The 25,996-nt window shown below is 43.1% G+C and overlaps 2 protein-coding genes across 3 annotated transcripts in view; both read right to left on the bottom strand.

Annotated features, from left to right (window-relative positions):
* The window catches only part of ttbk1a (tau tubulin kinase 1a), a 73,823-nt gene extending 68,181 nt beyond the window's left edge, over positions 1-5,642 (bottom strand). The window contains exon 1 of the mRNA XM_030737837.1: positions 5,572-5,642. The gene's annotated coding sequence lies outside the window, so the exon portion shown is untranslated. The remainder of the gene's footprint in view (positions 1-5,571) is intronic.
* Positions 5,643-10,237: 4,595 nt separating this feature from the next.
* tpcn3 (two pore segment channel 3) overlaps positions 10,238-25,996 on the bottom strand; it is a 36,193-nt gene continuing 20,434 nt past the window's right edge. The window contains exons 14-20 of one of the 2 annotated variants that reach the window (XM_030735624.1): positions 22,360-22,447; positions 22,152-22,221; positions 21,630-21,849; positions 21,285-21,375; positions 20,114-20,227; positions 10,869-10,984; positions 10,238-10,636 (exon numbers count right to left, since the gene is read on the bottom strand). In XM_030735624.1, coding sequence (XP_030591484.1) covers positions 10,503-10,636; positions 10,869-10,984; positions 20,114-20,227; positions 21,285-21,375; positions 21,630-21,849; positions 22,152-22,221; positions 22,360-22,447 — 833 coding nt within the window. In that variant the 3' untranslated portion in view covers positions 10,238-10,502. The remainder of the gene's footprint in view (positions 10,637-10,868; positions 10,985-20,113; positions 20,228-21,284; positions 21,376-21,629; positions 21,850-22,151; positions 22,222-22,359; positions 22,448-25,996) is intronic. The other variant, XM_030735628.1, reaches the window with a different exon arrangement.

Below are 25,996 nucleotides of genomic sequence, written 5' to 3' on the forward strand. Positions count from 1 at the left end.
CTGCAATCTTCAATTCCAGCTTATTAATTAATCACAGACCCAGACAAAGTTTTCATTCTTTTGACAGCCTGACTCTTAGTCTTGTCCATCCTAATTGGGAAAATCAAAAACATGTTTTATTTGTTATTATCTATCGTCCACCTGGTCCTTACTCAGAGTTTCTGTCTGATTTCTCAGACTTTTTATCTGATTTAGTGCTCAGTTCAGATAAAATCATTATAGTGGGTGATTTTAACATCCATGTAGATGCTGAGAATGACAGCCTCAACACTGCATTTAATCTATTGTTAGATTCAATTGGCTTCTCTCAAAATGTAAAGGAGCCCACCCACCACTTTAATCATACTCTGGATCTTGTCCTGACATATGGCATAGAAACTGAAGACCTAACAGTATTCCCTGAAAGCCCCCCCTGTCTGATCATTTCTTAGTAACATTTACATTTACTTTAATGGATTACACAGCAGTGGGGAATACGTTTTATTACAGTAGAAGTCTTTCTGAAAGTGCTGTAACTAAGTTTAAGGATCTAATTCCTTCATTGTTATGCTCTTCAGTGCCAACACAGTGCAGAGCAGCTACCTAAACTCTGCTCCCAGTGAGGTCGATTATCTCGTCAATAGTTTTACATCCTCACTGCGTATAACTTTGGATACTGTGGCTCCTCTGAAAAGGAAAGCTTCAAATCAGAAGTGCCTGACTCCGTGGTATAATTCACAAACGCACAGCTTAAAGCAGATAACCCGAAAGCTGGAGAGGGAATGGCGTCTCACTAAATTAGAAGATGCTCATTTAGCCTGGAAAAAGAGTTTGTTGCTCTATAAAAAAGCCCTCCGTAAAGCTAGGACATCTTACTATTCATCATTAATTGAAGAAAATAAGAACAACCCCAGGTTTCTTTACAGCACTGTAGCCAGGCTGACAAAGAGTCAGAGCTCTGTAGAGCCGAGTATTCCTTTCACTTTAACTAGTAGTGACTTCATGGATTTCTTTACAAATAAAATTTTAGACATTAGAGAAAAAATTATTCATAACCATCTCAAAGATTATTCTTCATGTTCGGCTGCTTTCAGCACTGCTGGTATTTGTTTAGACTCTTTTGCTCCAGTTGATCTTTCAGAGTTAACTTCAATAGTTACTTCCTCCAAACCAGCAACATGTTTATTAGATCCCATTCCTACTAGACTGTTCAAAGAAGTCTTTCCAATTATTGATGCTTCAATCTTAAAAATGATCAATCAGTCTTTATTAGTTGGCTATGTACCACAGGCCTTCAAGGTGGCTGTAGTTAAACCTCTGCTTAAAAAGCCATCACTGACCCAGCTGTCTTAGCTAATTATAGGCCAATCTCCAACCTTCCTTTTCTCTCAAAGATTCTTGAAAGAGTAGTTGTGTCATGGTTCTGGGCCATATGCCCAGCATTTTGTGTTTAGTTCTGTTTTCACTGGGTTTTGTTATTTTCTGGTTTTGTTTTGATTTGATATTCATCTTAGTTCTGGCCTTATCAGTTGTGGTTTTCCAGTTCCCTTTGTTCCTGTCTCCCTTGTCTGTTCTGTCTTTTTCCCTGTTCCTTGGTCCATGTTTAGTTTTCCTTTGTGCCAGCCCCCTGTGTTAAGTCTGCGGGTACCTTGTTTGGTGTCTCCTGTTTTATTTTGACAGTCTTGCGTTCCCTGTGTGTTGTGTGGAGTTTTGCTACCTGTGTTTCATTAGCATGATTTTGTCCACCTGTTCTCCCCAGCTGTTTCCTGTTTTCCCTCGTCATTCCCAGTGTATTTATTGTCTGCGTTTCCCTCTGTTCCTTGTCGCGTCCTCCCTCATTAAGGTGTGGTTTTGGCCTGTTATCAGTTCAGCTGAGTTTTTGGTTTCAGTGCCTTTCATCCGTGTTTATCTTCGCTTACTCTAAAATAAAGTCACCTTTTAAGTTCAGTTTGCCTCTGGAGTTCTGCGTTTGGGTCCACCCTGCTCGCCACACCACTCACGCATGACAAGTTGTAAAACAGCTAACTGATCATCTGATTTGATCAGATCATTATTATCAGGCTGTCCTAAAAGCTCCCTGAAAAGCCTTCAGCTGATCCAAAATGCTGCAGCTAGAGTACTGACAGGGACTAGAAAGAGAGAGCAGATTTCTCACATATTGGCTTCTCTTCATTGGCTCCCTGTTAAATCTAGAATAGAATTTAAAATCCTTCTCCTCACCTACAGTACAAGGTCTGAATAATCAGGCCCCATCTTATCTCAAAGACCTCATAGTCCCATATCACCCAAACAGAGCACTTCGCTCTCAGACTGCTGGCTTACTTGTGGTTCCTAGGATACTTAAGAGTAGAATGGGAGGCAGAGCCTTCAGCTTTCAGGCCCCTCTTCTGTGGAACCAGCTCCCAGCTTGGATTCAGGAGACAGACACCCTCTCTATTTTTAAGATTAGGCTTAAAACTTTCCTTTATGATAAAGCTTATAGTATACGTAAACAGACAACAATATTACCAGATTTCTCAGGAGATAAAAGTGTCTTAGACACAGCAGTTCAACATCAGGATTGCATACAGTCTCTCTGAGGGCATAATTTCTGCACCAGCTGTCTCTCACAAACACACAGATTTCACCCCCCTCTGTTCTTCTCCATAGTTTTGTTCCTGTCTGCACAGACAAGCGAAAACCCCTTCAGCTCGATGAAGGAATTGGGGATGTCTGTGTGAAGCTGGGTCTCAATAAGCACCAACGTGCTTAACTCCTGGTATTCAAAACATACCTTCAAGCTGGTGAGAAGCTCCTCCAATTTGCTTCTGAATGTTACAGAGTATGCTAGGCAGTGGAAGTCTACTGCATTGCCAGGGAGACGCTGTCATATCCCCCCTCGTCTGCCTCTTGTTATTTGCTTTTTATGAAGCAGCTGTATTTTAATAGCCTCAGGCAAATCGGGCAGATTTGCAGGACATGTTAATCCAACATAACAGAAGGACACCTTCAACTTGAGAAAATGTTTGGCATGACTTCAGCAGCTTTTAAATCATCAATACCATTAATAGCTCCTGTACAGGTAATGCCGTACTCCTCCCCTCAAACACACAAGTTAAAACAGACCTTTTAATCTATAAAATAAAGACATAAAAAGAGCAAAAAAGAGCAAACACAGCACATGATTTTGGGTTGCTAGCAAAGAAGTGCTATCCTAAACACAAAGCGTGAAAGCACACTTGGAAAGGAGAACACACAGTGATGGTCATGGACTGTCCTTTCCAGAGCCTCAACATGCTTCAAGCAGTGTTGGTTCATATTGACAGAGAACTGAAGGCAGAAACACCCAAAGAAGAGCTTTGAATGTCCTTCAAGAAGCCTGCAGAACGATTCCTGAAGACTGCTTAAAGAAATGACAGGAAGCTGCCTTCTCTGACCTCTAAACTGAAAATTGATAAAGTATATTTACACTGCCTGTTGCAATACACACACAAAAAGCAGTGATTTTTTTTAAATCAAGTTCATTTAGAAGATTTTGTACTTCCATAAATAACTAAACACAGTGTATATGTATAGTTGTGCTACACCTCTGCAGTACAAATAGTCACAGTGACTCCTAAACAGTAAAAAAATGTTTTTTTTAGTGAGATAACCTGGGGAATATGCAGTTACATCCATAAATATTAGGTTTGGACAATGGCATGTTTTTGTGTATTTTTGCTTCTACAGTATACACCACCACTGTGAATTTTAAATAAAATTACAGACTTTCAGCCTTAATTCAGGGTGTGTAACTAAAGTATTACATTAACTGTTCAGGAATTACAGCCAAATTGATACATAGTTCCCCATTTTCAGAGGTGAGCACTGTTCCCTGATGACAGGTTAGGCAGATAAAATATGCTCCAAGTGTTGAAGTATTTGATAGCTGTTCACTGGAACTCTCAACATGAGGTAAGAGAGATGCCGATGCAAGTGAAGGTGGCCATCAGTACGCTGAAAGGCCAGAGTCAGAGAGATAGCAAAAACTTTATGAGTGGCCAAATCAACAGTCTGTGAGTGTCTTAGAAAAGGATGAACGACCAGCTCAGCAACAACAAAAGACCCGAAAAAACACAGAAATCAACTAAAGAAAAGAAAAACCCTTCACATTAACTGGTCAGGGAGGCAGGTGCATCATTATCAAAGTCTTCAATCAAGAGACGTACCATGAATATAAATGAAGCAAACAAACCACTGATTACACATACAAACAGGAAGCAAATTATACCAAAATGATGGGAAGAGAAAAGTATGGAGAAAGAACGGAACAACTCATGATTGGAAGCATCATCACCACATCATCTGTCAAAACATGATGGAGGCAAAAATATGTGATGGGCATCTGTCAGGCCAGTGGAGCTGGGTCAGCAGTGTTTATTGATGCTGGGACTGCTGATAGAAACAGCAGGATGAATTGTGTAGTGTACAGCACCGTACGCTCACATTCAGACAAATGCTGACAACTGATTGGACGGCACTTCACAGTGATGGTAACGCAAAGCATAATGCAAAATGCAACCCAAGAATTTCTCAAGACCAAAAAATGGGAGACCCATCACTGGCCAAGCCAGTCACCTGATTTCAACCCAATAAAGCATTCTTTTTATTCACTGAGTCAAAAGTGAACACAAACAGACCAACAAACAGGAAGCAACTGAACTGAAGGCGGCTGCAGTAAAACCTGTCAGAGCATCTGCAGGAACATCTGCTGATGTCCATGGGCTCTAGATTTCAGGCAATCACTGACTGCAAAGGAATTTCATCCATGTATTAAAAACATTCCTTATATTTATGTAAGGAGACTACTGTAAGCTTTGGTAAATGAGCAGTTTTTATTTCACATTTTACAGAAATAATCAAAACCATTAATGGATATAAGCAGTAGCTGCAGTTCTGCTCTCATGCACGTTTATAGTTTGTGATCTCTCTGATCAGTATAATCATTTTCTATAAAACGATTGTCCATCTAAACAATGTTGCTGTTGTTAAAGAGACACTAGAATTAAGAATAGCTGAACTAACAAGCTGTTCCTGCGGTGAACTGCTGAACATGATGGTCATCATTTCACGTTTGGATGTTTGAATGATATATTGGAAATACAGTGGTTAGAATTTTGTAATATGAATAACTTTCGGTGTATTTTATTCATTTTAGACGCTCTCTCACACCTTTCTATGATTCTTTGTTCACATTTAACATGTCTGAGTCACTATCTTGTTGTATAATGTTGCATTTATTTTGAAAACCGACCGGACGCTGTGACCATCAAACAGCGGCAGCTGGGTGAGGCCGGCGGTACTGCTTATTTCCACCCTCTGAGCAGAACCTGAATGCCTCATCATTCTCTTCATTTAGTACCGTAACGGTGTGTGTGTGTGTGTGTGTGTGTGTGTGTGTGTGTGTTTTATTTTTCTTTTCTTTTTTCTGCTGACGATTCACTGATCCGACATCCTGCGTGTGGCCTCTCACACACTCTCACTCTCACGCACACACACACACACACACACACAGGCTGCCTCTCCAGTTCGTCTCCGCTTTGCTTTAATGTTGATCTGTTTGATTTTTCTTACCTAAATATTGTTTTCCGTCCGCACAGCAGAGAGACGCGCAGGACCCGCTTCCTCTGCTCCATCTCTCAGCATCAGCACCACATACACACACGCTTCCTCGTTGTCTCCATGTATAAAGCTGCAGCTCCACACCGCCCCCTGCTGACGCGGAGTTTTTTCCTCCCCTCCTCACAATCTTTATTTGATTAAGATTAAGATTAAGATAGTGTTTATTTGTCACATGCACAGTTATACACAGTACAATGCACAGTGAAATGTATTTTGTACCTGCAACCATATATACACACACATATAAATAAGAAGAATAAAAAAAAAAAGTAATTCACACTATACTCTATATACTATACACTATACACACTTTTATAAATTATAATATTTACACTGTGCAATAATGGTCCAGTTAGGGCTCAGAGTTGAGCAGACGGATGGCTTGTGGGTAAAAACTCTTCTTCAACCTTTCAGTCTTAGCCCTCAGGCAGCGGTAACGCCGGCCTGATGGGAGCAGGGAGAAGAGAGAGTGTCCGGGGTGGCTGGGCTGTTTTAGGATCTTCATGGCCCTCAGCCTGCACTGCTTGGTGTAAATGTCCTGCAGGTTGGGGAGGGTGGTTCTGATGGTCCGTTCAGCTGAACGAACCACCCTTTTTAGGGCCATGAAGTCCTGCTTGGTGCAGTTTCCCATCCAGGTGGTGATGCTCCCACGCATGATGCTCTCGATGGTGCAGGTGTAAAAGTTCCTGAGCACCTTGAGTGGGAGCTTGAAGTCTCTCAGCCGCCTGAGGAGGTAGAGACGCTGTCTGGCCTTCTTCACAGTGATGTTTATGTGATGAGTCCAGGACAGGTCCTGTGAGATGGTCACTCCCAGGTATTTGAAAGTGTCCACTCTTTCCACCTCAGCACCACTGATGACAAGTGGATGGTAGTCCCTCTGCTGCTTCCTGCTGAAGTCCACGATCAGTTCCTTCGTTTTGCTGACGTTGAGCAGGAGGTGGTTCTCCTGGCACCAGTTCTCCAGGCGGGAGACCTCTCTCCTGTAGGCTGTCTCCTCATTGTGAGAGATTAGTCCCACAACAGCAGTGTCGTCAGCAAACTTGATGATGACGTTGGACTCTGACGTGGCCTCGCAGTCATGGGTGTACAGTGAGTACAGCAGAGGGCTGAGCACACAGCCTTGGGGGGATCCAGTGTTGAGGGTGAGGGAGGATGAGGTGAGGTGACCCACTCGTACCACCTGTGGTCTGCTGGTCAGGAAGCTGTGAACCCACCTGCACAGGGATGGGCCCAGGCCCAGGTCCAGCAGCTTAGAGACCAGCCTGGAGGGAACTATGGTGTTGAATGCTGAGCTGTAATCTACAAACAGCACTCTCACATAGTTCCCCTTACCAGTGTCTATGTGTGAAAGGGTCTTGTGGAGGAGGAAGGATATGGCGTCATCTGTGGATCTGTCTGGCCGGTATGCAAACTGTAGTGGGTCGAGGGTGGTGGGCAGTGAGGAGGTGATGAATGTCTTGATGAGTCTCTCAAAACACTTCATCACCACAGAGGTGAGCGCTATGGGCCTGAAGTCATTGGGGCTGCTGGGGTGTGGTTTCTTTGGGACAGGGACTATGATGGACTTTTTAAAGCAGGTGGGAATCACACACAGTTTCAGTGAGAGGTTGAATATCACTGTAAACACAGGTGCCAGCTGTGAATAGAATAGAAATGGTAAATAACCTCCATATTAGGAGTGCTTTAAATGCAGCAGACATTTCTTTATAGAAACTTCAGCCTTTTTCCATCACAGTGAATGTAAACTGCAGCCTTGGCTTTAAGAAATTAGATGGACTTTACTCCTTTCTTCCATAAGCTAGCATATGTAACCATATTATTTATTATGTATTCATTTGTTTGTTTTTATTGTCATTGACCAGGATAAGTGGAAGAGAATGGATGGATGGATTATGTGAAAGCATTTTTGCAGCACTCTGTGCAGTCTGCGATGGGTACACCCTGTGATTCAGCAGCTTGTTGAAACACTTTCAGAAACAAAAACTTGAAGTGATGATTTTTATCAGTGTTTGTCATCATTGAGCAGGAATGTTGCTGCATGCTTCTTTACTTTGCTTCAGTGTGTTGAGGTCTGGGGGCATTTGTTCATGCACAGCTACCTGCCAGAGCACTTCAATGTCTGAGGTCTGGACTCTGACGGAGCCGCTGCAGCACCTCCATTCATTTCTTTTCTGGCCATTCTGTTGGAGATGAGATTTGTCACTGTGCTCGGGATCATCGTCCTGTTGCATGATGCAGTTTCAGCTAAGCTTTAGCTGTTAGACAGATGGTCTCACAAACAACTAAACAAACCAAAATACTCTTGCATGGTCTGATGGGGGTATTGGGCTTGAGGACAGTCGCAACAATCACCAACCTGCCGTCCATGCCAACAGAACAATTTAACATGTTAGCTTTGGTATTCATAGTGATCACCTCTTGGTTTGGGAATCGATCCTTCCCTTTTCTTCTCAGCAGTATGGAGGGTACCCGCCTCTGACACTCAAACTAATCCAGCTATCCTGTTTCTATGGTGTAGCAGTGGTTTGTATGTTTCACTGTAGTCTCCGCTTCTGGTCACTGACACATCTACACCTGCCTCCTGGAGGTGCTCCTCACCTGTTCTTCAGATAGATATCAGCCATGTAAGAGAACGTTGTTCTGGTTCATGATGAAGTCCTTTTAAAGATTTTCTCAGGAGATAGTGACACACATTCTCCAGCAGGGGGAGACATGTACCTGTGTTTACAGCAGTAACACATTCTCCCCCCCCCCCCAGCCTCTCTGTTTTTGTGCGCTCTGCTAATGTTTCTATGCATACTTCACTATTTCTTATTGTGTTGATGCCCTTCTCATCTCACAACAAACACTTTGTACTTCTGTCAATCAGAACTCAGCATCTCTCACAGTCATACTGTCCAGCACCACATTAGTGTTTTCAACCAAATCACTTCAAACATTTTCAAATATGTATGAAAGAGTGAGAGCGGTCACACACTGTCAGAGAAACTGCCCTAAACATGTTCTCAGAAGAGGTTCAGTTGAAACAAATAAAAATACTCTTTGTCACAGGTGCATGTCATGACACTGCTAATTACACACGAGCACACACACGTCCTTTTTATATATTATATATATATATCTGGATAGTGTAGTGGAGGCATTACCACCTACCTCTGAATATGAGTGAGAGATACAACTGAACACACACTGGCTCAGACGTCACCCAGGTAACAAGGTCCGTGTCAGGTGTTGAGGAATAAGGACACACAGATAAGTTACTGGAACAAGGATACATGAGATGAGAATGTAAATATATTTATATATATACACACACACACACACACACACACACACAATACTGCCAAAGTATTCACTTGTCTGCCTTCACACACACATGAACCTGAGTAACAATCATTCTTAATCCAGAGGGTTTAATATGATGTGGGCCCACCCTTTGCCACTATAAGAGCTTCAGCTCTTCTGGGAAGGCTTTCCACAGGTTTAGGAGTGTTTATGGGAATTTCTGACCATTCTTCCAGAAGCACATCTGTGAGGTCAGACACTGATGTTGGAGAGAAGGCCTGGCTCACTCCATCCCAAAGGTGTTCTATCAGGCTGAGGTCAGGACTCTGTGCAGGCCAGTCAAGTTCTTCCACACCAAACTGGATCATCCATGTCTTTATGGAGCTGCTTTGTGCACTGGTGTGCAGTCATGTTGGAACAGGAAGGGGCCATCCCCAAACTGTTCCCACAGAGCTGGGAGCATCAAATTGTCCCAAATGTCTCAGTCTGCTGAAGCATTAAGAGTTCCTTTCACTGGAACTAAGGGGCCGAGCCCAACTCCTGAAAAACACCCCCACACCATAACCCCCCCCTCCTCCAAACTTTACACAGACAGGTACCGTTCCCCCGGCAACCACCAAACCCAGACTCCTCCCTCAGATTGGCAGATGGAGAAGTGTGATCCATCCCTCCAGAGAACACGTCTCCACTGCTCTATAGTCCAGTGGCGGCATGCTTTACACCACTGCATCAACACTTTGCACTGAGCTTGGTGATGTAAGGCTTGGATGCAGCTGCCATGGAAACCCATCCATGAAGCTCTCACTGTTCTTGAGCTGATCTTGTATATATTTTGTTTTCTGATGCCCATAGTTTCAAATAAATCCTTCACTTTTGATTTTTGTCTGAACACTTTGTTCTCTACATCAGGCCAACAGTTTTGCAGTACGCTCTCTGCCTGAACTGAGATCTGCATGAGGAGCAGTGAGAATAACACCGATGTGAGAAGTGCACCAAAGTGATCGAGAAAAACAATTAAGAGAGCCCTCATATACTGAGACATATAAACTCAGCACAAACAGTGAGAATTTGTGTTTAGATGTTTTTCTTTCTATTGCTTTGTGGCATTAAATCTTTTACTGTTGGAAAGCCTGTTTATTTCCCTTACATGGAGCCACATCTGTGAGGAAAATGCATTTGTGTGTTGAGCAGCAGAGTTGAGTATGTCGGCTGCAGCCATGAAAATCTTCCCTGCCAATGCCAAACAGCTTATTCAGCACCACTGAAATTACACAGTTACTAAATCACATTCAACATTTTTTGGCTGATTTACTTTTTATCCAAAAATATGAATACAATCAAGATTAAAAACATTTAGTACAAATCAGACTTCTGTGTAAATATTCTTTATGTGAAAATACAGATTTTGTTGCATTGGTACACAGCTACAGGACAGAAATATAAAAATATAACTACAGACTCTGATCAGGACCCGATCATACTCTTAACACACTGCACTGGATCGACATCAGCATTTCTGGTACAACGAAATGATACCGAGTGTGAAACTACGGTTTGCTGTATATAACCTGCTTCCCTTCATAAATGTTTATAAATGCTTATGTAGAGCCAAATATCGGATTTGCAAAGTTCCCACTGCTCTGAGCTTCAGGATCATCGTTCTCAGCAAAGTCTTCAGGGTCAAGATCGGACTCAAATATCCGCTGCAACAAGGCATCCACCGTCCGATATCCTGACACACACACACACACACACACACACACACACACACACACACACACACACACACACACACACACACAGGGAATCAATATTGTGAACAACCAACCACTGCAAGTTTTCATTCTTGTCTATATTCAAACACTTTGCCAGCTTTTCATTTCCTCCTGAGGGGAACACGAATGTTCTGAGTAAAGTGTTCCTTCTCCACCTTTCTCCACCCGTGCCGCCCTGTGGGAACTTACTTTTTGAAGCAATTTTAAACATCAGAGATGGTAAGTTTGGTTTTGCTGACTGACTGGTTCCCAAGTCATTGTCAATAGTTTCCATGGCATTCACCAAGTTGTCCTCCAACTTCTCCCTGGTTAACAAAGAAATACAGATAATTAATAATTAGTTCACAAGGACAGAAGTACCCTAACCCAAAAGATGTGTAAAATAACCACAACATGAAGCAACCCCAAAAAAAAAAAAAAAAAAAAAAAAACTAAAAATCCCAACAAAGTAAATAACCACAGAAATACCAAAACAACTAAGCACAAATGTCTGTAACATCACCATTCTGTCAGCCAGAATCTGGAGCTCTCATTTTCCTGAATACCATCCAGCACTGCCTTTGTGATTTCAATCAAATGGCTTCAATCTGACTAAGATGCCTCCTGGGCGCCTCTTGGTTGAAGGATATGCTGCAGAGATTATATATCTCGGCTGGCCTGGGAACACCTTGGGGTCCCCCCGGGGGAGCTGGGGGAGGTGGCTGGGGAGAGGGAGGTCTGTGCTTCTCTGCTTAGGCTGCTGCCCCCACGAGCTGGCCCCGAATAAGTGGAAGAAAATGGAGGGACGGATTTCAAACTTTTTTCAAATATGAATGAAAGAGCGAGAGGCAGCACGGTGATGCAGCGCCTCACAGGAAGAAGGTCCTGGGTTCAAACCCACCATCTGGCCGGGGCCTTTCTGAGTGTCTGCGTGGGTTCTCTCCAGGTACTCCAGCTTCCTCCCACAGTCCAAAGACATACAGATAGTGGGGTTAGATTAATTGGTGATTCTAAATTGCCCATAGCTGTGAATGTGAGCGTAAATGGTCATCTGTCGCAGGGCTAACACAGAGAGCAAGACTGGCGACCTGTCCAAGGTGTACCCTGTCTCTCACACTATGGCAGCTGGGACAGGCTCCAGCCCCCCTCAACCATGAATGGATTTAAGAACAAGGCCTAACCCCAACTGCCCAATTTTACTGTACATTCTATATAATGACAAATAAAGGCATTCTATCCTATTCTAACCCACTGTCAGTGGCAGCAGTGAAATTGCCTTTCAATTAAAAGCAAACACACTGCTCAAAAAATAAATGAAAACGCATCAGATCACAATGGGAAAAAAGTCCTGCTGGATATCTGTACTGATATGCCAATGTGTTAGGAATGAAAAGATGCCACATTGTTTGATGGAAATGAAAATGATGAACCTACAGAGGCTGAATTTAAAGACACTGAAAATCAAAGTGAAAAAATGATGCAGCAGCTGGAACATTTAGCTGAAAATGAAAATGGTACTCAGTAGTTCGTTTGCCCCCCCGGTGCTTGTATGCATGTTTGACATCGTTGGGGCTGCTAATGAGATGAGGGATGGTGGCCTGGAGGATCTCCTCCCAGATATGAACCAGGGCATCACTGAGGTGTGACCTGGTGGTTTCAGATGGACTGAACCATAATGTTCCAGAGGTGTTCTATTGGATTTAGCTCAGGCCAGTGTGGGGGCCAGTCAATGATATCCATTCCTTGATCCTCCAGAAACTGCCTGCATACTCTCACCACATGAGGCCGGGTATTGTTGTACACCAGGAGGAACCATCATCATCACAGACCATCACTGACCCACCACCAAACCAGTCATGCTGAACAATGTTACAGGCAGCAGAACAGTCTCCACGGCTTCTCCAGACCCTTTCACATCTGTCACATGTGCTCAGGGTGAACCTGCTCTCATCTGTGAAAAACACGGGGCACCAGTGGTGGACCTGCTAATTCTGATATTCTACGGCAAATGCTAACCATGCTCCACAGAGCTGGGCAGTGAGCATAGGGCCCACTAGAGGATGCTACCAGCAGTGACACTGACCCTAGCCAAATGCAGAACTAGTGAAAAACAGTCAGAAAAGATGAGAGGGGGGGGGTCATGTGAGTGTCCTCCACCTGTAAAACCATTCCTGTTTGGGGGGTTGTCTCATTGTAGCCCCTCTAGCACACCTGTTAATGTCATGAACACCAAAGCAGCTTAAACTGATTAACAACCCCCTCTGATACTTACTGACATCAATATCACAGAAGTTTCACTGATGTGATGCTATTGCAAATATAGACATCAGTATTGGACACTTTTAAACCAGCTGATCTGCACCACAGCAACAGTGATCCTGGAGATGTTTGGATATAAGATGAACAGCTACAAAGAGCGGTACCCTCCATGGAAAAGACGACTAGAGGCTAAAGTCAGGGCAGCATGGAGGGAAGTCGGTCAGCTCTCAGAGCTGCAGAAAGGTGTGATGAAGAAAGGGGTCCCTAAGAACTACAACAGGCTGTCCATTCCTGAGGCCTTAGAGAGAGTGCCAGGCTAAGACTCTCAGCCTTGGCTAACCATCTACAGAGGTGTACCAGAGAGACAGAAGCCAGGAGAATAAACCAGATGTTCTCCACTGAACCATCCAAGGTAAACAGGTCTCTCTTGCAAATGAGACACTGAGTCTCAATGGGACTACCTGTATAAATAAAGGTTAAATAAAAAAAAAGTATACTGTCAGTGGCAGGGGAACAGCACCCCCACCAAGGCTGGAGAATGAGAGGGAGAAGGAGAAATCACACAACACCAATGCTGAGTGGTTAGTGGATCTAAGAGCAGACCACAGCAACCTACCTGAACAGGATCCAGTGACCATCACAGTGGCAGACATCCAGGAAAGAGTCTCATATGAAGACCTGGACAGCACCAGGCACTGACATGATACACACCTACTGGCTAAAGAAGCTAACTGCACTCCATCAGCGCCTGGCAGCACACATGAACCAGCTGCTAAAGGCTAAGAAGCGCCTGGAATAGCTGACTGAAAGCTGGACAATTCAATTTCATTTATATAGCACATTTAAAACAACAATGTTGACCAAAGTGCTGCACATTAAAGCATATAACCCCAAGAACTACACTCAAATAAAAACATTAAAAGACAACAAATAATAAAATTAATTATTTTCTTTTTTTTTAAATACCATAAAAATGAATCTTCTAAAAGGAGGTTCCACTGTGGCCAAATGCCAAGGAAGAGATGTGTTTTTAGAAAAGATTTAAATGTGTGTATCATCTGAGCTGTGTGGATATTGAGAGGTAGATTGTTCCATAGTTTTGGTGCTGCTGCTGCAAAAGCTCGAGCACCTCTCTGTTTTAGTCTAATTTTAGGCCTCTGTAAAAGCAGCTGGTTAGATGAGCTCAAAGCTCTTACGGGCGTGTGTCTGTGAAGCAGCTCAGACAGATACAAAGGTGCCAGCCAGTCCATTTACAGCTTTAAAAATAAGCAATAAAGTCTTAAAATCTATTCTTAAATGGACAGGGAGCCAGCGAAGGTATGAAAGGACCGGGGTAATGTGTTCATGCTTTTTTATACCAGTTAAAAGACGAGCAGCCGCATTCTGGACTACCTGCAGGTGCCGCAGAGATGATTGATCTATGCCAAAGTACAGAGAATCACAGGACAATCCTGATCCCCAAGGATCTAATAAAAAAAAAAAAAAAAAAAAAAAAAACAAAAACTGGCCAATAACCTGCCTCAGCACAACAACATGGAAACTCCTGTCAGGCATCATAGCAGCTAAGATGAACAGGCACATGGAACAACACATGAAAGGAGCCCAGAAAGGAACTGGCAGAAACACCAGCTACCTTTACAGGTGCTGGTCATAAAATTACAATATCATGAAAAAGTTGATTTATTTCAGTAATTCCATTGAAAAAGTGAAACTTGTATATTACATTCATTCATTACACAGAGTAATATATTTCAAATGTTTGTTTCTTTTAATTTTGATGATTATAACTGACAACTAATGAAAACCCCAAATTCAGTATCTATCTTTGTAGGGCCGAGTACAAGAACTTCAGTTTGATCTATATTTAGAAGCAGGAAATTCGAGGCCTTTATGTCTTTAAGACATAACTAATTGATGTGTGTCATCATGGATAGATAAAGCTGGGTATCATCTACATAAACATGGAAAAGGTATGCAATGCTTTCTAATTATATTGCCTAAGGGAAGCATCCATCCATTTTCTTCCACTTATCCTTTTCAGGGTCACGGGGGAAGCATGTATAGTGTAAATAGAATTGGTCCTAGCACAGAACCCTGTGGAACTCCTTAATTAACCTTAATGTGTGAAGAAGACTCCCAATCAGTGTTAATTTTGTTGACGAAATATTTTCGTCATAGTTTTCGTTGAAGACCCTTTTTTTCATGACGACAACGAGACGATAAATAAAAACGACCTAAAATGATAAAAAAACAATAGTGAAATTGACACTTTCGTCAATGAATGAAAATGAAACGAAAATGCTTGGTGGGATGAAATCCAATCAGAACTTATTTAATTTTGTGAAAGCGCAGGACAAGTTAGGAAAACATCCAATCAGAATTCAGTTAATTTTGTGACAGGGCGGGTCAAGTTAGGAAAACATCCAATCAAACGCAAAGTTGCACAAATTTGCTCTAAACCCGGGAAGACCAAACTAGCCTGTGATTGGTCGTTACTTCCGATTGAACTAAGTGATGTAACCAATGTCAGCAGGGAGAAAGAGAAGAGCCGATGTATGGACACATTTGTCCTTTGACGTTGTGACAAACCAAACGATGTGTAAACCATGTGGGGCGACTATCTCGGGTAAAAACACCACAAATCTTAAACGACATCTGCAAACCAGTCACCCAGATCTCCGTGCAAAGGTCAGCATTTTAATGTCATGCAGGGTAAAGTGTTTTTCCCAGTTTGTGTTTAGAGAAAATCTCCACACCGCGGTGGATTAGCCTTTATAATCTTAGTCCTGAACACTGCCCTGTACCTTTCAGAGCGTCCTGCTGTAAAACGCTCGGATTATCTCAGTAAGGTGGTGTTAATGATCAGGTGTGTGGGAAGCAGGTGAAACGCTAATGTTAATATTATTAATAATATTCCATAACTTTGAATAAATGTTTAATTTTGTGTAAGTGTGTATAATGACTAATTCAAGGGAACTGAAGAAAAAGCATTTACATTTTACACCCTTTATATTTTAGTCGACTAAATAGACTGTAGATTTAGTCGACTATATTCTTACCTCGACTAAAACGAAAACTATTCAGATACTAAATTATGACAAACTAAATTACATTTTCGTCAAAAGACTATGACTAAAACTAAATCAAAATTAACACTGCTCCCCATTTACATGAACAAATTGGAGTCTATGAGATAAATATGATTCAAACCACTGCAGTGCAGTACCTTTAATACCTATAGTATGCTTTAATCTCTGTAATAAAATGTTATGGTCAACAGTATCAAAGCTGCACTGAGGTCCAACAGGACAAGAACAGAGATGAGTCCACTGTCAGAGTGATGGCTTTTTAAGTAACCATGGAGATGCTCTGTCCCCACTGTTCCCAAATTTCCCCTCTGTGGGACAATAAAGGCTGTTTCTTCTTCTGTTCTGCATAGGCCTGAAGCCACTCAGCCAGATCATTAACAAAACTGGCTATGATACAGACTACAGAACGGAGCAAAAATCAGCCACCTCTACATGGATGACTTCAAGCTGTATGTCAGGAGTGAACAAGACATCGATTCACTGGCCCACACCACTACCATCTACAGCAATGACATTACAATGTCATTTGGACTGGAAAAGTGTAGTCGGATGGTAGCAAAGGTAGTCAGAACTGAGGGGACTGCACTACCAGAAGGCAACATTGCAGACATTGAGGACAGCTACAAGCACCTTGGAATCCCACAGGCAAATGAGAACCATGAAGAGAACATTAGGAAAGCTGCAACTTCCAAGTACCTGCAGAGAGTAAGGCAAGTCCTAAGGAGTCAGCTGAATGGGAAGAACAAGATCTGGGCTATCAACACCTACACCCTGCCGGCAGTGGCGGATGCTGGTCTTTCAAGGAGGGGAAGCTCAATTTCGGCCTACATCATAAAATGTGTCGGTTTATTTATACAGCAGCACCCGCTGGACAGAAACTGCGATAGAAGTCAGAAAGAGTGATAGAAGTCAGTCTCCAAACACAAGCAGCTACAAAAAAACCACCAGAAATAGAAGCTCGATTTGTCTCTAGTCGTTTTTAACAAAGAAAATGCCGCTAAGAGGATTAGGAAAGTCTCCGGTTTAACTCAGAACAGAATGAAAATTTAAAAATGCTCCCACGGACGTTTACACCAAAAGATCGCTGATTTGTTCATTTCGCTGTCAATCAAAAAGGGATTCAGCCTCACACAGATCATCCAATCATCATGCAGAAGCTGAGCGTCCGGGCCAGCTGAGGCCAGCCCACTGCCCCATAGACCCCCAGAGACGCTGAGCGTCCGATGGGCGGGACAAAGCCCAGCATTTATCCAATGACTCGTCTCGTTTCGCTGCACTGTTTGCTTTGCTATTGAACTCTGTAGACGCTCAGCATCCACACTGTTTAAAGCACTGTGAAGCTGCGGGAATGAGTGAGAGGAAAGCCGCGTCATTACCAGTGATAAGAAGCTGATTCTGAACAAAAGTTGAGCGCATTGTAGCGCACATTTAGTCAATGACATGTACACACAACAGTATATGTTTGATCACTTATTTTTTGACATTTTAGGGGAAGCTGAGCTTCCCTTGCAGTCTTAGAGCAATCGCCTCTGCCTGCCGGTCATCAGATACCCTGCTGGGATAATAAGCTGGTCAAAGGAGGAAATAGAAGCCGCTGTCATCAAGACAAGAAAGCTCCTTACCATGCATGGAGGGTTTCACCCCAAATCTAGCACCCTGAGACTGTATGCTAAGCTGAAGGAAGGAGGGTGAGGACTAGTGAGTGTCAGAACCACTATCCTAGACAAAACAACAAAGATCCATGAATACATCAGGAACATTTTCTGTAAGCACGAAGTACCGCAGCAATTTCCTAATGCTGTGAACCTGTTCACCCATATGGCAATAAAAACCTTCTGATTCTGATTCTGATTCTGAAATGATCACGTGCTTAGTGAGTACAGGGGTTGGACAATGAAACTGAAACACCTGGTTTTAGACCACAATAATTTATTAGTATGGTGTAGGGCCTCCTTTTGCGGCCAATACAGCGTCAATTCGTCTTGGGAATGACATATAGTCCTGCACAGTGGTCAGAGGGATTTTAAGCCATTCTTCTTGCAGGATAGTTTCCAGGTCACGACGTGATGCTGGTGGAGGAAAACATTTCCTGACTCGCTCCTCCAAAACACCCCAAAGTGGCTCAATAATATTTAGATCTGGTGACTGTGCAGGCCATGGGAGATGTTCAACTTCACTTTCATGTTCACCAAACCAATCTTTCACCAGTCTTGCTGTGTGTATTGGTGCATTGTCATCCTGATACACGGCACCGCCTTCAGGATACAATGTTTGAACCATTGGATGCACACGGTCCTCCAGAATGGTTCGGTAGTCCTTGGCAGTGACGCGCCCATCTAGCACAAGTATTGGGCCAAGGGAATGCCATGATATGGCAGCCCAAACCATCACTGATCCACCCCCATGCTTCACTCTGGGCATGCAACAGTCTGGGTGGTACGCTTCTTTGGGGCTTCTCCACACCGTAACTCTCCCGGATGTGGGGAAAACAGTAAAGGTGGACTCATCAGAGAACAATACATGTTTCACATTGTCCACAGCCCAAGATTTGTGCTCCTTGCACCATTGAAACCGACGTTTGGCATTGGCACGAGTGACCAAAGATTTGGCTATAGCAGCCCGGCCATGTATATTGACCCTGTGGAGCTCCCGACGAACAGTTTTGGTGGAAACAGGAGAGCTGAGGTGCACATTTAATTCTGCCATGATTTGGGCAGCCGTGGTTTTATGTTTTTTGGATACAATCCGGGTTAGCACCCAAACATCCCTTTCAGACAGCTTCCTCTTGCGTCCACAGTTAATCCTGTTGGATGTGGTTCGTCCTTCTTGGTGGTATGCTGACATTACCCTGGATACCGTGGCTCTTGATACATCACAGAGATTTGCTGTTTTGGTCACAGATGCGCCAGCAAGACGTGCACCAACAATTTGTCCTCTTTTGAACTCTGGTATGTCACCCATAATATTGTGTGCATTGCAATATTTTGAGCAAAACTGTGCTCTTACCCTGCTAGTTGGACCTTCACACTCTGCTCTTACTGGTGCAATGTGCAATTAATGAAGCTTCGCCACCAGGCTGGTCCAATTTAGCCAAGAAACCTCCCACACTAAAATGACAGGTTTTTCAGTTTCATTGTCCAACCCCTGTAACTCAGGCAGCAGAAACCTGAGTCAGAAGAAAAGAACAGGAACCATCATGGAGGGACAGAGCTCTGCACAGCATGTACCACCGGCAGATAGAAGTGGCATATATATTAAAATCCTACCAATGGCTGGACAAAGCTGGACTGACAGACAGCACAAAGCAAGACCCCTGGGACAATCCAGCACATAACAGCAGGATGCAAAATGCTAGCAGGCAGGGCATACGTGGAACGCCATAACCAAGTGGCCAGCATAGTATACAGGAACATCTGTGCCGAGTATGACCTGGAAGTCCTGAGGTCAAAATGGGACACGGCCCCAAGGGTGGCTGAAGTCCTGTGGGACTTCCAGATACAGACAGGTAAACTTGTGATGGCTAACCAACCGGACATTGTAGTGGTGGACAAGCAGAGGAAGAAGGTTGTAGTGACAGACGTTGCAATACCAAGTGATGGCAACATCAAGAAGAAGGAACACGAGAAGCTCGAGAAGATGAAGGTAACAGTGGTCCCCATGGTAATCAGAACACTTGGGAGAGTGACCCCAAACTGGGAGAGTGGCTCCAGCAGATTCCAAGACTGACATCCAAGATCTCTGTCCAGAAGAGCGCAGTCCTGGGAACAGCTAAGATACTGCACAGGACCCTCAAGCTCCCAGGCCTCTCGTAGAGGACCTGAGCTTGGAGATTGTGTGTCTGTGTACAGCTGTTGGGATGTGACACTGCAGTTACAGTGTAAACTATCAGGGATGTGGTCACCCTCCTAACTTTAACAAAAGTTTTAATCATCATATTTTCAGTGTTTGGTGCAGTTTTTTGTCTTTTCTGAAAAACGTGAAAAAAAATTACTTAGCAGTATCACATCGTCACCCTTTTAAAAATAATGACCTGTTACAGTGTGAACTATATAATACTTTCGTAAGCCCACCCACCCAGTATCTGCCATTGTCTACAAGGTAACTTACTGTGCCACAGCAAGTTCTAGTTCCTCAATCTTCCTCTCCAAAGACGTCTGCAGGTCACTTTTATCCACAGAGTACTCCACGAAGAACGCCTCAAGGACAAATGCCACGAAGATACTGAAAAACAATGGAAATCATATACATGTTCTAAAAACTGTCAACTTAATTTACATTTTGGCAAAATGGCAACATTAAAAGTTTGCCAAATGACCCATGAGCAGCTCTGTAGAACAGGGCATACTCACAACCTCCACTTTAAGGCTCCATTAGTTTGATGGTAAAGAACGTTAAAAATGATGCAGGATTGGGACTAATTTCACACATTTCAGGATTCTTGTTTGTGATTTGGATCAACATCAGAGGCTTGTTAAATACAGTACATCACACATAATACACATATTTTTGGATTCTGTGTATTATGTGTGATAAATCCCACTTTTAAACCTTTACACTGATGATATTCTACTTTGGAGAATTTCAGCATAAATTTAAAGTGTTTGGTCACATCTTTTCCTTACTGTAGGTCACTGCCACCGCTGCAATAGTGGACACGCATTAAACATGGCCACAGTTTTAAACGATGGTGTCAGTATGTGAAAATAATCCATGTGAAACAATGGTTAAGGCTTCGGATTGCTCTGGATCTTCTGTCTCTGGCAGTTTTTCCTCTCTGGATGACATGAGCGTGAGGGAAAATCCTCCTTAATAGACCCTTTTACTGTTTGTAAACAATGGTGACGTAGGTAGTGATGCACGCGCATTTTGGAAATGGAAATATGGCGGAGTTCAATAGCGTTTCAATCTACCAGAACGGATTATGAACAAAAGATCGTGAAAACTACCTGCAAAAATTAACTTTGACCACCAGCAACCGACTCCGATCCCTGTGGTACGTTAGCAAGTGGCCCAGGATCCATGGGCAGATGGAGATTTTTATTTATATACATATACAAACACACATTACATACACACATACATACACACCATACACACACACACACACACACCGTCGATGGAAAAGCAGCTTAAGAACCTCTACTTTTGGAGTTCTCAGATAAAATACAGGTATAAACAATCATAAATAATTACATATTTATTTCAGATTGAGAACAGCAGCATTTGTTTTTGTGACTGATAGAACTCAGTGATGAGGGTATAACATGATCAGCCTTACTTGAGGATGACAATGACGACTATGATGTGGAAGAGGACGAAAAAGATTCTGGCTGAAATGTGGGTGACTGTGACGAAGCCGCTGCTGAGAAGTGGAGTCATGTTAAGAAAGCGTAACACAAACCTGACCAAAAAAAAAAAAAAAAAAAAAAAAAAGGGATTCTCAAAACATTCGATGAATGCGTGTCAGGATTTTATTTGTAGTGTTAGGTTCTTCACGTCCCTGAAAAGGAAGTGGAGTTCTACCAGTTTTTAAGATGTCTTCAAAAATGTAAATCAGTGCTGGTAATTAAAAACGAGAGATTCAAAATGCTTTCCTTCTATGAAACATTCAGGTAAAGGATATCATGCCATTGGTTGACCACAGTAAGCTCCACCAGCAGGATGAAGGAGGAGACCACATTGTTAAAGTTATTCTTGCAGTAGTTGAGCTTTGCAAAGTCTGTCCCGTTCAGCAGAGGATTTCCACAATACGCCTTTGCTGGATCGGTCGAGCTCTGCCCATAAAACGTCACCTTCCCTTTAAAGAGCTCCATTCCTACCATGGCAAAGATGTAGTACACCACCTGTGGAGGAACACCACAATGGACGAATCCGGCTTCACAAATTGAATGTAAATTTCAGCTTCAGGCCCTCAGCCGGGTGGTGCTATGCAGAGCAGCGTTTATATGCCGGCTGGTTCTCACTTTGGTTTAGACCGCTCTCTCTATTGAATGCAGTTCTGTGAAATTTGTTTCCATCAGAATGAAACGTACAGTAAAAACTTTGCCCTGATGATGGCGCTTTAAACCAGCACCATCATCAGGGCAAAACTGCAAGCCTTTTAGTGTCAGGTAACAAATGTTAATAAGACAAATCAGCAACTTACAAGGATGAGTTGTCCAAATGTGAGGATTGCCGGTCCAATCCTGATCAGGGTGTTGATGATCGTACGAAACCTAACAGAATACAGTCCTCATTGTTAGTACAGCAGCAGGTTCAGGCTTGTGTTTCACTGGCTGTTAATTGATGATCAAAAGTACAGATGGTTATGATACAAGTATAAATTACTGAATCAGTAAAAAGTGTAGCTAAACCTTTTGATGCTGTCCACCACCCGGACCAATCTGAGGACACGCAGAATGAAGACAATGTCCAGGATTTGCTGGCTGGAGAAATCCTTTGCTAAACCCGGAACAGAAACAGATCCTGTATCGTCTTAACTGGAGCATGAAGGCAACTAATACAGTTGTTTGCAAAAGTATTCACACCCCTTGAACTTTTCCATATTTTGTCACATTACAACCACAAACATAAATATATATATTTTGCTGTTGGACTCATGAACAATTACCCTAAGACTGTTACCACCACCCTCCACAAACGCTGATGACCCTATGTCTATGCACCTGTCTGATTGCACTGATGTACATATTAGTGGAATATAGTTTGCATTCTTTTATCTTTTAATTAGTCTCTGCACTGTATATTTTGTAATTTTGTAATATTGTGTTATAGTTATAGCTCTAATATCTCTGTATATTTGCAATTTGTATACTTGTATATTGTCTTATAGTTTTTAAGCACGAAGTACCGCAGCAATTTCCTAATGCTGTGAACCTGTTCACCCATATGGCAATAAAAACCTTCTGATTCTGATATTTCACTGGAATTTAATGTGACAGACCAACACAAAGTGGTTACAGTTGTGAAGTGGAAAGAAAATTATACATGATTCAAAACATTTTTTACAAATAAAAAACTGAAAAGTGCAGTGTGCAAAAGTATTGAGCTCCGTTTTCTCTGAGTGCAACAATTGCATTCAGAAGTTGCCTGATGACTGCTAATGACTGAAATCTCACTTGTTGAACACAGAGAGGCTAAAACATTGAGCTTCTCCTAAGGACCCAAGATGGCGCCACTGTGTACAGGCTGCCGTCAGCTGTTCTGTGTATTGTTTGCTGTCGCTCTGTTCCTGGTAGTCATCTGCCCAGATGTCTCCGCTTTGATCACCTACGATCGGCAGACACTTCTAAACCTCCAGTTTGTTTTGGTACCAGCATATACTGTAAAGAAAAACTCAACGATTTTTCCTCCACACCTATCGGATGTACCTGAGAATTTGCGCCGGCTGCCCAGTGCTCCGGTCCCCAACAAACGCCAGAGGAGACGCGGAAAGCGGGGAGGTATCGCGGTGCGGGTCAAAACTTACCTGAGACTCCTGGGTTTGTCTGTTCATTACCCCCTGGATGGTGGTCTTTGCCGCCTCAAGGCTGTTGGGCTGCCTGTGGATTTCGGGCGTCGCTGGATCAGGCCGATTGTCCCACCTGTCATCCTGGAGACTCGGCGTCCCTCGTCCTGGCGCAGGATGCGGGATCGTGGAGGCGGCGTAAACCATGCTAACCTTCGCCTGTTGAAGCGGGCCCCGGCCTCAGCTAACAAGGATCTGGTCATCCGAATGGCCCTACTAAATGCTAGATCGTTAGCCAACAAAACTTTCCTTCTCAATGACTTTTTCATCGCACAGCAGTTGGATTTTATGTTTGTGACTGAGACGTGGCTTCATGCTGGTGAGTCTGCACCTTTTTCCGAACTTTTACCTCCCGGCTGTTCTTTCTTCAGCTCCCCGCGGATCTCTGGAAAAGGTGGAGGACTTGCTTCAATATTTAAATGCAGTTTTCGCTGTCGTCAGGTCTCGGCAGACCTGTATGCCAGCTTTGAACTGCAGCTGTTGGAGATAAACTCTTCCCCCTCGGTGCTCTGCGCGGTGATTTACCGACCACCGAAGTGCACGAAGGACTTCATCGGTGACTTTGCTGACTTGCTGACGGGTCTCATACTAAAATATGACCGTATTTTAATTGTTGGCGACTTTAATATTCATGTGTGTTGTGAGAGTGGTCCACTGGTTAAAGAATTTGCCTCGCTTATTGACTCTTTTAACTTAACACAACTCGTGTGTGGTCCCACTCATGAAAAAGGTCACACACTGGATCTGGTGTTGTCTTACGGACTTAGAGTCTGCATCACAGGGATACGTGACTGTGGTATATCGGACCATTTTCCTGTTTTATTTACAGCAGCGCTCCCCAGCTCTGGGATAAATAGAGTATCCTCTACACGTCGTGTGCGCTTGGTTAACTCTTCATGCGCTGCTGATTTTGCAGCTGCTTTTAAAAACTCTGACTTAAGCAATTTGGATTTTTGCTTGAGCCTGAATACCGAGGACTTCACTAACTCTTTTATATCTGCTTGCACTGCTGTACTGGACTGTATTGCCCCTTTTACAACCAAACGCACCAAACCTTCCTCCCAGCCCTGGCTGGATGAGACAACCCGCGCTCTCAGACGTGAGTGCAGACGTGCTGAGAGAAGGTGGAAAAAGGATAAGCTCCATGTCTCCTTAGAGATCCTGCGTAACTGTTTATTGAAATACCAGAAAGCAGTAAAATATGCAAAGTCTGCTTATTTTTCTAACATTGTTTCAAGTAACAGTCACAGGCCTCATTTTCTTTTTAGTGTTTTTAATTCACTCGCTGATCCTCGCTGTAATGTGAACCAAGCCAAGGTCTGTCCTGCACTGTGCGAAAACTTTAAGAAATTTTTTGTGGAAAAAATTTCTGCCCTCAGGCCTTCATCACCTCAGCCTGAAACAGACTCATCTGCACCTCCTCCCAGCAGAGCTGTCTTTGAGCAGTTTGAGCCTGTCACACTCTCCACACTAAAGGAGGTGATTCAAAATATGAGACCTGTAAACTCTCCCACAGACTGTGTTCCGTCTCGCCTTTTTAAAGAGGCCTTTGATTCAGTGGGACCAACTATCCTCGCTCTGATTAACAGTGCGCTTGCATCTGGTTGTGTTCCAGCTGCCTTTAAACATGCAGTTGTACAGCCTCTAATCAAGAAGAAGAACCTTGACCCTGATGTTCTTTCAAATTACAGACCAATTTCTAAATTACCATTTTTATCCAAGGTTCTTGAAAAAGTTGTTTTTAAGCAACTTCAAGCATTTTTAAGTGAACATGGAATGTGGGAAAAGTTTCAGTCAGGTTTTAGAATGCGTCACAGCACAGAGACGGCTCTTTTACGAGTTTTTAACGATCTGCTTTTAACTGTGGACTCTGGTAGTCCTGCAGTTTTAGTACTTCTAGACCTGTCAGCTGCCTTTGACACTGGACCACGAGATCCTTCTATCCCGCCTAGAACATGAAATTGGCATTAAAGGCACGGTTCTGACTTGGTTCAGATCTTATCTTACTGATAGAAGTTTCTCTGTCCATCTAGGAAACTGTTTTTCTACCACAGCAAAGCTTTCTTGTGGAGTGCCTCAGGGGTCCATTCTGGGCCCAATTCTTTTCTCATTGTATATGTTGCCTCTAGGGTCGATTTTTAGGAAACATAATATTTGTTTCCACTGTTTTGCTGACGACATCCAGGTGTATATGCCCATCAAACTGAACAGCAGAGATCCATGGGAACCCCTGCTGAACTGTCTAAGTGACATCAAGTCCTGGATGAGAAACAATTTCCTAAATCTTAATGAAAGCAAAACCGAGGTCATATGCTTTGGTAAATTTGACCCCTCAAGCTACTCCTCTGGCACTCCGAGTCATTTGGCTCCTCACTGTCGTGATGCTGTGAAAAATCTGGGTGTCATTTTAGATAGTAGTTTTAAAATGGAGAAGCAAGTAAGTGCTGTTACCAAAATCAGTTTTTACCAACTCAGAGTTATTG

This window comes from Archocentrus centrarchus, chromosome 1, assembly GCF_007364275.1.
Source record: "Archocentrus centrarchus isolate MPI-CPG fArcCen1 chromosome 1, fArcCen1, whole genome shotgun sequence".
NCBI lineage: Eukaryota > Metazoa > Chordata > Actinopteri > Cichliformes > Cichlidae > Archocentrus > Archocentrus centrarchus.